This window comes from Micropterus dolomieu, linkage group LG12, assembly GCF_021292245.1.
Source record: "Micropterus dolomieu isolate WLL.071019.BEF.003 ecotype Adirondacks linkage group LG12, ASM2129224v1, whole genome shotgun sequence".
In the NCBI taxonomy this organism is placed as follows: domain Eukaryota; kingdom Metazoa; phylum Chordata; class Actinopteri; order Centrarchiformes; family Centrarchidae; genus Micropterus; species Micropterus dolomieu.
The window spans coordinates 37,418,884-37,435,668 of NC_060161.1; the positions used below are offsets into that span (position 1 = coordinate 37,418,884).

Genomic DNA, 16,785 nt, shown 5'->3' on the forward strand with positions numbered 1-16,785 from the left:
TAACAAATATCAATTCAGTGGAGTCAAACAACAAGTCATTAAAATTGATTATTTCATTCCCATTGAAGAGACATTCAAGCGTACTGCATTGTGTAGTAGGGGGGAGACCGGGGATGGTTGTAACATTTGACATTTCTGTCTGTATCACGGAGATCTTTTAAGACAGTGTGTTCAAAATGTGATACAAACTAGTTACATGTGTCTGTTATTAAATAGCATAACTGTTATCTCTGCACCACTGACAGAAAATGAATGGTTTAGTCTCAAAGATAAGGAGGAAAACGTAGCCTGGGTTAATATTGAGCCACTCACTCGTGAAACAGCACGTTGTTACTATTCTGAAACTTCACAAAAACAACGAGTCAAAAGGTGAAAGCGAGTTTTTACAATGTTGAGAGGATGAAGAAGGATAATCCTTCTGGGCATGTAAACTTGTTCTCGCCTCTCAAAGTCTGATGTCAGCAGATTTGATTTGATTTATTAGGATCCCGATTAGCTGAAGCAAAAAAATGCATCCGCTACTCTCCCTGGGGTCCACACAAAAACATAAGAATAAAGACACACTACACAATCAATACACATATTAACATATTACAAGAAAATACACAACCAATGTACTATAGTAAGAATTTTCTTTTTCAGCGAATATTTTGATGCAAGAAAATCTATGTTTATATGAGCTGTTTTAGCCCTTTGTTGGGAAATGTTGACATTAATATAGTGTCTGAATTCAGTATGAATGTATGTCTGTAGGATCACCCATACGATGGGCTCGTTCCACCTCGATCCGTTCTTCATTCATTTCTAACTTTTCAGCTAGTATGCAGCGGACCTTGTTCTCAGTTTCTTCCCAACTCTCACGTTGCGATTCAGGAATGCCGTCAATAATAATGTTATTCCTTTTTGACCTCGCCTCAAGATTGTCAATTTTCCCCTCCAGTAATAGTGCCGATTCGCACACTTGCTCCCCACGTGCTTCTCGGCACATTTTAACAATGTCCTCGGTTCTCTTCTCTTGATTATCCACCTGCGCTTGTGTGTAATCCAAACTCCGTTTGTATTCTGTGACGTCTTTTACAAGATCATCAACTCGCTTATTTGTTGTTTCCATAAAGAGTTGTAGAAACGTTTTTAAGTTTTTTTCCTGTAGATCCATCATGTCCTTAAAAGATTTTCTGTGTTTCAGTGTTCACAGCAACATATTCCTCCTCAACAGCAGACTCTTTCAGAGACTTCTTAGGAGGAGCCATCTTGATGGATCACAAGCAAAATAAGGGAATAAACTTGTTTTGCAGAAAACAGCCTAATGTTAAGTTACTGTGCAGCTGCAGCGCATTTCGGTCTGTGTTTTGGTTGCTTTCCTAACTTTGTGCCTGACCAACATTAGAGTGACACACATCATTTAAAAACAGGACAGTGATTATCTGTGTCTCAGTAGACATTTAGTTACAACTCTGGACTAATTCAAACGTTGATCAGCACAGACTGGGCAATAGGGATAGACATATCTCAGTTAAGAAGCATCACTATTCAGTCAAGTCAAAGTATAAATAGTATTGTTGAAACTGAATTAAAGGAAACACTGAGTGCCAGTTTGAATGGGTCTGATGCAAGTGACAACATTAATTGCAATTAACATTTCCAAGTTACCAGTTTTAGCTTAAGTTTTAGAAACCTTGTTTGATGATCAGTTAAAGGACTATTTGGTTTTTCGAATGTTGAGAAAAGATTATGCTTCTTTCAAACTCTAAGGAGTCTTGGACAGTAAGTATTTTTACTATATATGGTGAGCAGATCGCACAAGTCCAATTGTACAAATATGGGTAATATTGAGTTGTAACCTCACAGTCATCAGACCAGGCACGACCATCGACCGACTCTGAAAGTCCTGTAGTCTGCACGAGCCTTTAGTATAACTTGTAGAGCACTCGGATGATGTCTATGTTTGTAAAGCAGCTGTCTGGTTGTTGGTCTGATGTTTGCTGCATGACACACTTTGAATTTCCGAAAGGAACAATAAATATCACCTATAAACATGCACAGCTGATCCTGGTACCGGGGGGGCGCCGCCTAAGTACGTCAACCATAGTGCACTGAGATTTGTTGACTGGATCTAAAGCATCTACACACCATTGCTCCTTGTACAAAATGACAAACTGGCCCTCATTATCAGTGAGGAGGCACATGCATTGGCTTACTTTCGTTTACAAGTCTATGTTGGATATGTTCTTCTCTTATCTTTGTACTCACATGTCATGCAACATCAGTTCCTATTAGAGCCCAACCGATGTGAGATTGTTAAAATCCGATAGCCGATATACCGGCCGATGTTTCCCCCCCTTATTTTAAGAAATGCATGAGATAAAAAAAGATTATCCCTAAAATGTTATGTTAAGAACTCACCCAGATACCAAGACATAGTGTAGTATAAAAAGAAACTGTGTTTTAAATAGTACTTTGAACAAAAGTACAACAAAATATATAAAGGTTTTGATGAATAAGAGTCAAATAAAGCTACATAAACTGGTTTAAAATATATATGTTTGTTATAAAGTAGGGAGTGCTACTACGAATGAGCATTAAAGTAAATAGTGTATTGTGTGGGCCAGCAAAACAGAAACTATAAGAATTACCCATATAATAATACCCAATAATACAATATATCATAGGTAATGTCATTGCTTTCATAATGATGAAGAGGGCTCTCCCACAATAATTATATATATTTTTTTTGTCATGCAATTGTTATTACCTTACATATAATCTGCCACAATGACTACTTTCATATTGTCTGTGATTCAGTGACACAGAAAACGCTGCTGTTTAATTAATCAAATACTAAATGACTGTCTACAAGGAGGACCTGCAACTTTGAGATTTCACACCAACGTTTCACATTCAAAAGAAGTAGTAACGTTAGAGAACTTTGTTAGGTAGGAAGCCGTGTTAGATAGTTGCACAGCTCACGTTTATTCACAAGTATTAAACATATTAATATTAATATACAATTAAGTAATGAACTAGGGAGAAATGAGAGGACCGTTCACTAGAAGTGACGCAGTGATTCAGAATAAATCTACAATCACGTCTGTCAGCGTAACGTCCACCTGGAACACATTGCAGACTGCAGTTGCAAAATCTGATTTCTAATCTCTTTTGGTGAATTTAAACACTGCAGGAAAGACTTGGAAGTAGATGCTATAAACTCTTGTCACTGCTTTTAAAATAACTAAATCCGTTAAACCTATGGTATGTACAGACTTTACTTTTACATAGTCAAATGTTTGTTTAAATGTCCTTTGTTGTTTGTGTGCTTGATGTTCGTATATGTAACTCTGCCAATATGCTGCTATTGTGGCCAGATCATCTGGTTAAATTAAATTTAAAATAGTAATACAATAAAGATTACTACTTACTGTCATTTGAGAGTAAGTAGTTACATTACTGTCACCCTGGACCCTGACAGTCAACGAGTGCTCATTTTCCAGACAGGGTCCAGACGACAGAGAAACAAAACCAGCTTCACAACTGAAATGTGTGTCCAACAAATCATTAACGTGTGAGGAAATCTGAGCTTGGCTGTGAAAGACAAAGTTGCTTTCTATGGCATTAAGAGATCAAACATTCAACTACCAATTACTCAGGCTACTCATCAAACAAACTGCATTTTATGGAAGCTAGAGATGCTTCATTATGGCAATGATCATAATCAGGAATATTTTGGTCATAAATGAGATCAATATTATTTAACAGGATTACTGATCATCACACATTTTTATCAGACTGTTGTGTGGGATTTACTTACAAAGATTACCATTAAAATCATGCTATTGATATAATAGTAAAAATAGTTTAACAAAAAACTTTGTAGGAATAATTAAAATAAGTTTATGAAAACGTACCCTGGGTTAATGGTTACATACTCAGAGGTGAAATGTAAAATTATGTATTAAGGAATAAGAGAAAAACATGATATTGAGAGCTTTTTATTAAACACCTAAAGAAAAATCATTGTCAATATAAAAGTGGCGCCTCCAACAAGAGATGCCCCAGCTACAGATAGCAACAAAAGGATAAAAAACACAATAAAGCCAGACGGCTTATTTCCATTGTGTTCCTTTTTTGGAAGGCAAATGAGTAGGAGCATCATGAAAAGGCAACCAGTTAGTTATTAGCAACTTCCAAGTATACACGTATACACCGTTTCTCTTAAAAAATGTTAAAGTCAAAGTTATAATAAATAAATAAAATTCAGTAACAATACATTGTACAATAATACTAATCCTTACACATTCCTATATACACCATACAATACTAGTTCTGTCACTACATCCCCACATTTTATAAGGGAATTCACTAAATATTAATTAGGTCAGTACAATGCAAAATTAACACAAAAGCACTATTGTACAAGCATTATTGATCCACAGCCAGGCTCAGCGAGTACGAGCACAGCCAGTGATGTACAGCCAGGTACAAGGTACAAGCAGCTCAGACCCTAATGGAACAGATTGGCCCCCAGTCTCAACAGACTTTGAGGTAGAGCAATACAACAACAATGATAATTATCACAATTAAATTTTCCTCAATAACAATATAATAAATGTTCAATACATTGTCATTAAATATATGGTGTAATTCATTTGAATCACGAACAAATTAGGACTTAATTTTTCTATTGAAATATTTATTTTGTTAAGCAAAGCGGGAATTTAAGATTTTATCATAATAGTTTAGATTGTTCTACCTCAGATTTGTTAAGTGATCCACTGTTTGGCATCATGTATTTGTTACATTCTCACCATGAAGAAATAGTTTAACCAAATAATGAACCATCTGGTTTCTTCACGCAGGAGCAAAAATCAACCTTTAAACTTGAAAGAAATAATGATTTGATATACATCATGATAATTATCGATATCAAATAATACGAAATGTTTTTATTGTGATAACATTTTTGGCCATATCGCCCAGCCCTATTTTGAGGACCGAGTTAGTCCATTCAAACCAGAACTGGATTTTTCTACAAGAGGTTTACATTCAGGCTTATTGCAGAGACAGCATGAGGCAGAGATGGCGACTTAAGTCACACACACAGTGACTTCAGACTCGACTCGGACTCGAGGTGCAGGACTCGTGAACAATGTTTGTTGAGCTTGCCGTTATTCCCTCCCACCGTTACCTATAACCTGCCTACGTAGCATCTGCTGCGCACGGCCGCACGTGAGAGAGGACAACACCGGCAGCTGCTGAGCCAATCATCATAAACTTTGGCTTTAAAACTTTATACAACCAAACAAAGCGCTGAACGCAAATATGTCGTGAGTAAACATGTTTAGCTCTGCATTGGCCATCTAACGTTAGCTTGCTTCAGCTACAACCTACGAGAGGTTTACTCCGACTGTCGTTCGTTATGAAAAGATGAATGAGCGTTTACTTGCCAAACTTGTGGTGGTCGATTAACGTAATCATTTAAGTCCCGCTGGCTGCCGTCACGTTAATTATTACCGTTGGCTGGAAAGAGGTTACAGGTTTATTGCCGATCATGTAACCTTACAGTTTTATTTAGTTATAATGTTGCACTGGTTTGAGAGTGGGGGGGTGTTGACTTACAGTAGTTTAAGCTGTCATTGATTGCATTGCACATTGCGTGGTCGTGCTCTGTAAGTTAAAAACACATTGTTGAACATGTAACATTTTTATTTAGTTAACTTTAGAGTTAACTTGTGTAACTGAAAAACAGGTTACAGTTGAAGAATTGCTTATAGCCATGCAGTTTTATTAGCAACCTGCATTGAACGCAGCAGGTGACACAACATTCGTAATAACAACGAGAGACTTGAGACTTGACTGGGACTCCAGCTCAAAGACTTGCTAGCATCTCTGGCATGAGGCTGGAGGAAACAACTGAAAAATTTATCAAAACTAAACAGCATGACTGTGTTGGTGGCGTTTAAGGTTTCTACCATTAGTAAAGGTTTTTCCACAGGTTTCACACCAGAACGGTTTCTCTCCAGTGTGAACACGTCTGTGTCTGCTTAGGGCACTTGATGTAGTGAAAGCATTCCCACATTGGTCACAGCTGTACGGTTTCTCTCTGGTGTGAACACGTCTGTGTGTTTCAAGGCTACTTGAGTGAGTGAAACTTTTCCCACACTGCCCACAGCTGTACGGTTTCTCTCCAGTGTGAACACGTTGGTGGGCTTTCAGTTCACTTGATGTAGTGAAAGATTTCCCACACTCCTCACAGCTGTACGGTTTCTCTCCAGTGTGAACACGTTGGTGAACTTTTAGAATTTCTGATTTAGTGAAAGCTTTCCCACATTGGTCACACCAATATGGTTTCTGTCCAGTGTGAACACGTCGGTGTACCATAAGTTCACCAGATGTTGTGAATCTTTTCCCACACTGCCCACAACTGTAAGGTTTCTCTCCAGTGTGAAACCGTTGGTGGATTTTTAGGGTACCTGATTGATTGAACGCTTTTCCACACTGCCCACAGATGTAAGGTTTTTCTCCAGTGTGAATCCGTTTGTGGATTTTTAGGTAACCTGATTGACGGAAACTTTTCCCACACTGCCCACAGCTGTACGGTTTCTCTCCAGTGTGAACAGGTTGGTGGATTTTTAGGTCAGCGGATGCAGTAAAACTTTTCCCACACTGCCCAAAGCTGTACGGTTTCTCTCCAGTGTGAACACGTTGGTGGGCTTTTAGGACATTCGATCTAGTGAAAGCTTTCCCACATTGGTCACAGCTGTATGGTTTCTCTCCAGTTTGAACCCTCTGATGAAATTTCAAGTTTTTAGATGTTGTGAAGGATTTGTCACGGTGGTGAAAGCAGTGAGGTTTGAGTCCCTCTTTTCCTCTGCGTTTCTATAGCAACAGACAAAGAAAGACAGTAAGTCAGATGTCATGGTGGAGCGAGCTATCTAGAAGCAGCTGACACTAATGAGACCAGTGTAAACTTTTTTCCATGAGACCACCACAAGTCATTCATGTGCGATAAATCAAATATGAATTAAACAGTGGCTTTTTTTTTTTAAAATAAGACAGTTATACCAATTCTTCCCATGAGGTGACTTGTATCGCACAACAGTATTACCAAGATTCGTTAGCAGCTTAATAATGTCGTTCTGAGAGCCATCCAGTTTACAGAAGAATTTGTACATCCGATTTCTTATTGACTCCAGCCTTACAGAACAAGTCACCTGCGCTACACCACCTAGGTTTGTTAAGCAATATCCGCATACAGTCATTATAGGCAACCTGAAGCTAATGTATGGTGGTCTTGTTAAACTTTGCTTACAATGGGGCAGTATAGAGAGGAGTGCATTATGTTTATCATAACATGTTCTGAAGCATAAAGCATAGGATACTGCCTATACATGTCATCATCATCATCAGCCATTTGATCTGTGAAGGAGTGCCCCAGGTATTTTATTTTATTTCAAATACTTAGCACTTGCCCTGACAGATAAAAAGTCTAGAAAGTTGAGTTCCTTCCTCTTTTGTTCTGCATATCATGACAATACTCTTCTTAGCATTGTACTGTACATCATATGCTGTTGAAATCCAGCACTGCTAGCAGAAACAAAAGCCAGATCATTGGCATGCCAAGATTCTTCAAGTCATGCTGTCAGGCACACCCCTTACTCTCAATTTCAGAAACAACTTCCGGTGATTGTCATAGATACATACATCAGTACCATTTTTAGCCTTAAAGCCAAACTGGTTGTCTGTTGTAGGGCTGAACGATTATTTTTTAAGCTTTTTATCTTCTGTATTATTCAAAACAGATGCAATAAATCAGTGTACAGTATTACACAGCCTTAGATAGATTAAACATACACTGTCCTTTCCTTTAGCCCAGGCCAATTATGTTGGGTGATACGTGAATTATTATTATGAGCAATGATGGAGAAAAGTATCAAATTATAAAAATTTCAGAAGATCATTTGAGAGTCAAGTCATGGCATTATATATCATCATCAGGTCGGCCTACCTACACACAACAAGAAAAACCAAGTTCAACACAGTGTATTATACAGTAAGGGCTCAACACAAAACCCACAGTTCCATCACCAATTAATGAGTCATTATCTCAATTCAAATCTCCACAAGAGTCCTCTCTCATCAAAAGCCTTATTTACCTCACTCCCAGCAAGCAAACAAAATAAATAAATACTCAGATTGGGGTTTATTGCAAAAGTTTGCCAACAAAAATAAAAAGAGCAAGAATATAAGATTATTTACAAAAACCCAAAAGAAAAGCAACTACATTGCATCTAAAACCTTTATATTACTGAGAACTTGTAGAAAATGTTAAGCGTGTTAAGGAAATTAATTAATTTTAAAATAAATTATGGTTGCACCATGTTACATTTTATGTATCACAACAGTTTATGTAGCTGGAAAAAAAAACACTAAAATCATTTAATTTGAAAAAAAAATTACATTCATTTATGTGTACACAGCATTCTTAATGTTTGAACAACGCCATTAAATGTTCAAAAGTTTTGTATTTTAAAATTGGCATGTTAAATTCTTATGCCATTGACCCAAATACGACTGTTCATGTTTGCCTTTTGTGTCTTCATCTTCAGCCTTTGACATTTATCTGTAGATATTAATCTAAAAAATAGGCAACATGAGAAACCTCCCTTCTGAGGTGCATTTTATTTGCACATTAAAATCCAAAAAGAAACGTCTCCAACACTTGTTTGTATCACTTATTAGCTTTACTAACCTCAGCTCCTCTACAGTCACCACCATCCTTTCTTTTCCAAAACCACTTTTCCACACTCACCTGAAAACTGAAAAATAATTTAATCAGTCTGTTCAGGACAGAGCTGCAGGCTACACCAGTTTAGTCTCAGTTTGTAACTAATGTTCTCAACATTGGACAAGTAGGCAGTAATAAAATACATCTACCAGTTACTTTCTATAAATTGAGCTAATGTTCAGTTACATAGCAGCCAAAAGACAGAGCCTACTCTATAAGATAACCTGCTTAGCTGCGCAGTCTGAAGGGGAGTGGAGATGTTTGCTAGCGCTAACAGGCTTAACTTTTCTTGGTCTTGAGAAGCGGACACGCTGTTACCGTCATAGTACATTTATTGCCAGAATTTTTTCCTCTGCTCGTGGTCACAGTCACTTTCTGCCACTCGGACAATCAAACACTCGCTACGCAACTCCCGATTCCTTAAAGGATTTAACAGGAGCAAAAGACGAAAAAAACACGTTCTGTCTGATTCGGGCCTAAGATGCTAAGAACATTGTCGTCCCTTGTTTACAAGCGTCCTCCGCTTGTCCATTATTTTTATTAAATGCAACAAAAGAAAAAAGTTGTGATCAAAAGCAAACCAAAGATTAGCCTACAGATCGCTGGTGCTATAAATCCTTGATTGACAGGAAAGCTTATTCGGTGGTTGCCTGAAAAAAAACCCCGCCAAATTCAACCACAAAGACATTGCTGTGCGCCTCGCGTGTTCGAACCTGCAAAGCGCGTTCTGACTGACTGTGGCACAGTACTGGCAATAACATTACAGACGTCGAAAATACCTCTCTCTCCCTGTTCTCCAGTCTTGAGCTTTTTGGCTAACAGCTGACTTTAACAACAGAAGGTCCGGTGCCGCTGCGCTGCAGTGTGGTCGAAATCAATTCTTTGACATACAGGAAGCCAATGTAAAGACCACAGAACTGGAGTGATGTGATCCACCTATTTGGTCTTAGTGAGGACTCGAGCAGCAGCGTTCTGAATCAGCTGCAGCTGTCTGATGGATTTCTTAGGGAGCCCTGTAAGGACACTGTTAAAGTAGTCAAGTCGACTGAAGATAAATGCATGGATAAGGTTTTCCAGGTCCTGCTGAGACATAAGTCCTTTAATCCTTGATATATTCTTAAGGTGATAGTAGGCTGACTTTGTAATTGTCTTAATGTGGCTCCTCAAATTCAGGTCTGAGTCCATGACTACACCAAGATTTCTGGCTTTATTTGTGGTTCTTAACATTACAAATTGAAGCTGAGCACTGACTTTCAATTGTTCCTCCCTGGCTCCAAAAACAATAACTTCAGTTTTATCTTTGTTTAATTGAAGGAAATTCTGTCACATTCAATCGTTTACCTGCTCAATACAGTCACTCAGCGCCTGTATGGGATCATAGTCCCCTGGTGAAATGGTTATGTAAATCTGTGTGTCATCTGCATAATTATGGTAACATATTTTGTTGTTTTTCATAATCTGAGCCAGTGGAAGCATGTAAATGTTAAACAAAAGAGGTCCCTGAATGGAGCCTTGGGTAACTCCACATGTCATTTTTGTCAGCTCAGATGTGTAATTACCTATAGACACAAAGTAGTCCCTGTCCTTTAAGTAGGATTCAAACCATTTTATTACTGTGCCAGAAAATCCAACCCAGTTTTCAAGTCTGTCTAGTAATATGTTGTGGTCAACCGTGTCGAATGCAGCACTGAGATCCAATAATGCTAAGACTTGAGCAGACACGTCTTCACCTCAGCTGGCGCCGTCTTTAACGAATCTGCGACTCTTTGCTTCGACTAGAATTGGCTAGAAATATTGCCACGGTCAGTATTTAAATGGATTTCATTGAAGACCTTAACAAGAGCTGTCTGTGTGCTGTGGTGTGGTCAAAACCCTGACTGGAAGACATCAAAACAGTTATTTAGTGCCAAGAAAGCACTAAGCTGTTGAAAAACAGCCTTTTCAATGATTTTACTTAAAAATGGGAGATTTGATATGGGCCTATAATTGCTCATTAGTGAACTGTCTAGATTGCTCTTTTTTAAGAGTAGCTTAATAACTGCAGTTTTCAGGGCCTGTGGTAAAAAACCCGAGAGGAGACATGTTGACAATTTGTAGTAAATCTGAGGCCATGCATTTAGAAACATTTTTGAAAAAACCTGTTGACAGAATATCAAGGCATCATGAGGAGGATTTCAGATGTTGTATTATTCCTCCAGGTTTTTATGGTTAATAGAATCAAATTGTCTCATGCTATATGAATTGTTTTTAAGTGGACACAGGGACAAGACATATCCTGTTACTGACATGGAGGCACTGATTGCTTGTCTAATTGTTTGGATTTTGTCTGTGAAGAAGGAGGCAAATTCATTGCAGGCCCTGGTGGATAGTAGTTCAGAGGCTACAGACACAGGAGGGTTGGTTTGCCCGTCGACAGCAGCAAACAGGGCACGTGCATCATTAGTGTTTTTGGTGATGACGTCAGAGAAGAAGGACCGCCTTGCATTTCTCAGCTCTAAATTATAAATGCAGTCTCTCTTTATAGATTACATAATGAACCTGGAGATTTGTTTTCCGCCACCTGTGTTCAGCTTTTCGACACTCTCTTTTTTGAGTTCTAACCAGCGTGGCATTTCTCCACGGAGATCTTCTCTTACCAGAGACCACCTTCAAATCACCAACAATAACCACACAGTCAAAGTCAATACAGATTATAGACAGCAGTTCACCAAAGTCATCGAAAAAGTTTGCACAGTATTTAGGGGGCCTGTAGATGTTTAGAAAAATAGCTCGAGAAGAGGAAATCAGCTAAAGAGCCACATATTCAAAAGAAGCAAAATAAGAAATAAGACATCTTTTTGCATTGGAGGGAGTCATTAAACAAAATGGCAACTCCACCTCCTCTCTTATGCACTCTAGCTTCACTCATAAAAATGAAGTTGGGAGGGGTAAACTCGATAAGGACAGCTGCACTGTTATCTCGGTCCAACCAAGTTTTAGTTAAAAACATGAAATTAATATGTTTTTCCTGCCAAAGACCTAATGTTTAACAAAGGTAATTTTAGTGTGTAAAAACTATTATCTGGCCCACTTTCTTTCGAGAGGCTGCGGCTGACGAGGAATTAATACTAAATTTGCAGGATATGTTGAGTGTTTCCTGTTCAGCATGTTAACAAGTTATATATACCTTAAGAACCTTAATAAGATGTTTATTAACATTAATGACTGGAGTAAATGTAATGCAATTAAATCTGTGATATTAGCAATAAAATTTTAAGTTTGTATCTTTACATAAATATACCTAGTTTTGAATTAATATGCACACACACACAAAATTATTGTGCGGGAGGAGCCTGGAGGAGCTACTTGACTCCAACTTCCCTTCCTGTTCTGTTGGTCTGGAAAGCCCTTGCATTTCAAACGAGGGACATGTGGATCAAATTTAAGGTTCGAAAACAGTTAGCAACGTGGCTAGCTAAGTTACTACAGTCTTTACAGTTTTATAATTGCTCTAAAATGAGGCTTTACGTGTAACTTGGAGATAACGTTGTTACAGTGGATTTATTCTGGAAGCCAGAGAAGTTCCTGTTACTTCTGTGCCATGTGAAGCTTAAGCTGGTAGGTGGCTTTAGTCGCTTCATGTGTCTCTGCCAGTGCCTATAAAATAGTTTGTTCGAGTGTAAAGTTCATATGAAGCCAACGTTAGCTTGCAGCTATAAAATAAGGCACGTAGTGTGAACTAACGTTAACACTTGGATTTTTAGAGCAGCTTGAATAATGTCTTAGGGTAACTTAACTTTGTTTTCTTTTAACCTGGGCATTTGAAATTGGCCCAAGAGATCACTGCAGAGGCAAAAAGCAGCTACAGTGTAACATTAATAGGCCCGCTGCACACCTTCGATTTACATCCACAACATGTGCTTGTTTTGCCACCGACATGCTCAGATAACTATTCTTAGTGTCTGACAACATTATGTTAAGGATCCCTGCTGAGGTCATAGGAAGATTGGCTGTTGGCTGTTGGGAAGGAATATCAATGAGACCCTTGACATCAGAAACGAGGCATGTACTTTTAATATTGTAGCTGTTAGTTTAATGTTGTAGCATTCGGATATCTGTACTGTAAGATAATCTCATATTCCATATATTTGTAGGACAGCAGCACTGAGTCCTGAAGAGAAGCTGTGACCAGAGGCCTCATTCACTACCTTGATGATAAGATAGAGGACTTAATCAAGGTACCAGGTAAAGAAAAGTTATTTTTCTGACCTCACCTTTTTATTAATGCGCACTGCAGGAATCGCAAATTTATTTCTTGATTTACACACATTACTCTCTCCACATAAATATTTTTCAATTCACAGAAGATAGTTATTGTTTATAAATAAAGGCAAATCCATGTGAGAAAAAAATTAAGGTTCACAAATGCATTACTGATGTGCACACACATTTCTTGACTTAAAACCCCACAACACTTAAAATTACCACAGCAACTACATAATCCCACCCAGATTTCTGTTCAGAGGGAGAGCAAAGAGCTATATGTGTTCTTAACATCTAGCAAATATAGTAGGTTTGATTCTCTCTGGTATATTTCACAGGTTTGTGATGACAACGATGCTTCAGCCATCCAAGAGGCCCTCCCTTCATTTGCACTCAACATATTTGTGGACAACAGAAATCAGGGAGGGAGGTCTTAAAAAGCAAGCTGGAATAGCCATCGCAGGAGCCATGGTCCTTTTTGGTATTCCCAATGTAGCACAGGCTTTCACCGACCTAATGGGCCTTTTAAGGTTTTTCAAAAGATCTTCGTGAGCTGGAGGATGGGAACCAAAACATGTTCCCCAAAGTCCACGATCTCAAGGTCATCTTACTGGCCTAAAAGCCATACAGACATTGTTGAAGGTGGAGGACTGAAAAACACACGTGTTGAAAAGAAATCTGTACAATGTCATTTTATTTTTTTGGAAAATATCTGTTTTCATACATGTTGTTCAGAATTAATGTTCAAGTGTATTGTGTTCAAATGTATTTGTAATTGAACTTTTATTTTGTTTGTGTGTTTGAGTGGAAGTTTTATACTCTTCGTTTAGTTGCTGCGTTAAAAAATGTTGATTTTGAGTATGATTGTGCTTCACAACTAGAACACTAACTTGTTAAATATTTTTCCACATCCTTGTATTAGTTATTTTTATAAAAATCTATTCATCTTAATAAGACACTGTTGCAAAGTTACGTTGTTAATGGTTAATAAGTGCATAAATAAGGATATATTAGCCTTTATAAGGCAGTAATATAAGCTTCTTACAGTCTGATTACTGTCATTAAACATCCTATTAACATTGATAAGTGGTCTACAAGCTGTTAACAAGTTTCTAATAAGTGTTCATAAGTATTTTACAAGCAATAATAAATGTGTTTTAGGACATTCAACACTCATTAAGTCTAATTAATGTTAATAAACATCTTCATGAGGTATATATAACTTGTTACACGTTTCCTATTACAAGCACCTTAAAATAAAGTGTTACCAAAATCAATACATTACTGTAACTGCATTACTCCCAACACTGTCCAGCACTCACATTGTTTATATACCACTTGCGCACATCTCTGCACCCATGGGAGTGTTTGTCTTGAAAATAAGGTGTTGCTGCATTGAGGCAACAGAAAGCAACAATTCCATTGACCAAGAAAAACCTGGTCTGAAATCATTGGCACAATATTTTCCTGCTATTTAAGAAGAGCCCGACCAATTTATCAGCTGATAGGAGGTAATTGCAAATATAATTTCTAATTGCAGATAAACTGGTATCAATGTTTATAATAGCCAATTAATAATGATTAAAAAGCGGAGAGTAGGATCCTTCACTCATGTTGCACAGATTGCCCACCAGATCACAATGGTTAAACCAGAAGGGACTAGGGGTCCAACAACTAATCGACGAAAATCGATTATTAAATCTGTTGCCAACAATTTTAATAAATCGATTCGTTCATGACATCATCGGGCCGTAACGACACAGTCAGCTTAACGGCGTAAAGTGATGTGAACAGTCAAGTTACTGAAACAACACAACAACAGCGCTGCAGTAACACCTTCACAACCAAAACCTCCAAAGTGTGGGAGCATTTCACTCTTCACACAGCTTCATTGACCGGCAAACGTAATGCATGACGTTATTCCTTTCTTTGTATACAGTGTCAGTTTGTCCCAGGGTGTTGCAGTACTGGCGTGAAAGCTGCTCCTTCACTAAACAGCAGATCAGCTGCTTATATTAGGACTTGGATTTCAGAGGAACTTTCTTTTGCTGCAGCAGAAACGTTCTTTAAAAGATGCATTTTTGAAAGTATTTATTTTATTGTCTTGACTGTTAACCTCAAGTTTAATTTAAAAGCTAATAGCTAAATTCATAATCTGAATAGTCTATTTTTCGGATCAATAATCGATAGATTAATCAACTATCAAAATAGTCATTAGCTGCAGCCTTAGAAGAGACATAACAATCATAACAGACTTGAGGTGGATCAGTTACAGCAACACACAAACTCCCGTCCCCCTGGACCCTGACAGTCAACCAACCCAAAACCAGAGTGCTCATTTTCCAGACAAGGTCCAGACGACAGAGAAACAAAACCAGCTTCACAACACAAATGTGTGTCCAACAAATCATTAACATGTGAGGAAATCTGAGCTTGGCTGTGAAAGACAAAGCATTACGGGGCTTTCTATGGCATCAAGAGATCAATAAACTTTCAACTACCAATTACAGCCTGGCTTAAAATATTCAGGTCAATCATCAAACCCACTGCGTTGTCTGGCAGCTGGGGCTGCTTGATTACAGCAACAATCATAATCAGGAGTATTTTGGTCATAATTGAGATCAAGATTATTTAACAGGATTACTGACTGTCATACATTTTGATCAGACTGTTGTGTAGGTTTTACTTACAAAAATCACCATTAACATCATGCTACTGATAAAATAATTTGTCCATTGATTTGTTTCCTGGCCTCAAACAAGGGTCCAAATAAATTGTTGTTCAGAAACAGCTGAAGTAACTGCAGCTCATCTCAGATCATTCAGAGAATAATAACGCAGGCAGACTGTTTGTCACTGTGATAAACTCACCAACACACGAGGAAATATAATGACTCTGCTTCACTTTTCACCAGCATTGTTTCTGCTGCGCGCTCCCGACACAACACGGGCTGCACCGCGCATGCGCCGCGCGGCAGACTCACAGAACAAAGAAAAGAGAAACGCTCGTGAGTTTTTCTTTCAGCTTCCTCTCTTCAAGATGAAAACACGAATCACGGAGACACTTTGGAAATCAAACCACGTCAACACAAACCCTGGAGCGGGTTTTCAGGCTCTGATCTCTAACAACAGAATGAACGGATGATACACGGACCCTCGAGACTCTTCCTCGTGTCTTTAGTCTCGTGATGAAGTCATGAACACTGACCTGAACATCGGCGCTATCAGAGCACGAGGCTGCTGTTTGGCTCCTGTGGTCCGGGTTCTGGTTCTCCATCGTCCAGCAGGTCTCCGCTGTGACTGGTGGACCGTGTTGTCCTGGACTGAGTCTGGATTCTGGTCTCGGAGCACTTCCGGATCCCGCGGAGCCTCCGCGTTCTCGCTGTGACGGCGCCCCGCCCCCTTAGTTACTGTCGCTAAGGCCGTGTAGAAACATGGCTCCTTGATTTCAGGCAGAAGATGAAGTTTAGTTAGTTGGTTTCCTGAAACCAGCTGATCATATTTGATGTGTATGAGGGAGTGTGCTTCACACAGAGCAGAGTTTTAATGAAGCGCTTGTTATTATCACATCAGAGGCTCATGAAAATATCCTGCTGAAGCTTTTTGTTCATCGTGTTTTTACACAAAGAAAGAAATAACTTCATGTGTCACATTTAATGTTGAATTTACAAGAAGGCAGAATCATTAAGAGTTTGTCGTAGACAGCGTTTCACAAAGTTTCTAAAGTGTCCTCTAACTCAACAAGTCACTAAACTGCAGGAT

General features: G+C 38.5%; 1 protein-coding gene across 4 annotated transcripts in view; it reads right to left on the reverse strand.

Moving 5' to 3' along the window:
* Positions 1-16,785, reverse strand: part of LOC123980197 (zinc finger protein 239-like) — a 387,571-nt gene that overhangs the window by 286,749 nt on the left and 84,037 nt on the right. Inside the window, exons 1-2 of one of the 4 annotated variants that reach the window (XM_046064460.1) lie at positions 16,232-16,432; positions 5,803-6,873 (exon numbers count right to left, since the gene is read on the reverse strand). The exons of 2 other annotated variants lie outside the window; for them this stretch is intronic. In XM_046064460.1, the coding sequence (XP_045920416.1) occupies positions 5,926-6,873; positions 16,232-16,300 (1,017 nt within the window). In that variant the 5' untranslated portion in view covers positions 16,301-16,432 and the 3' untranslated portion in view covers positions 5,803-5,925. Of the gene's footprint in view, positions 1-5,802; positions 6,874-16,231; positions 16,433-16,785 lie in introns of those variants that run through there. One more of the 4 variants, XM_046064462.1, reaches the window with a different exon arrangement.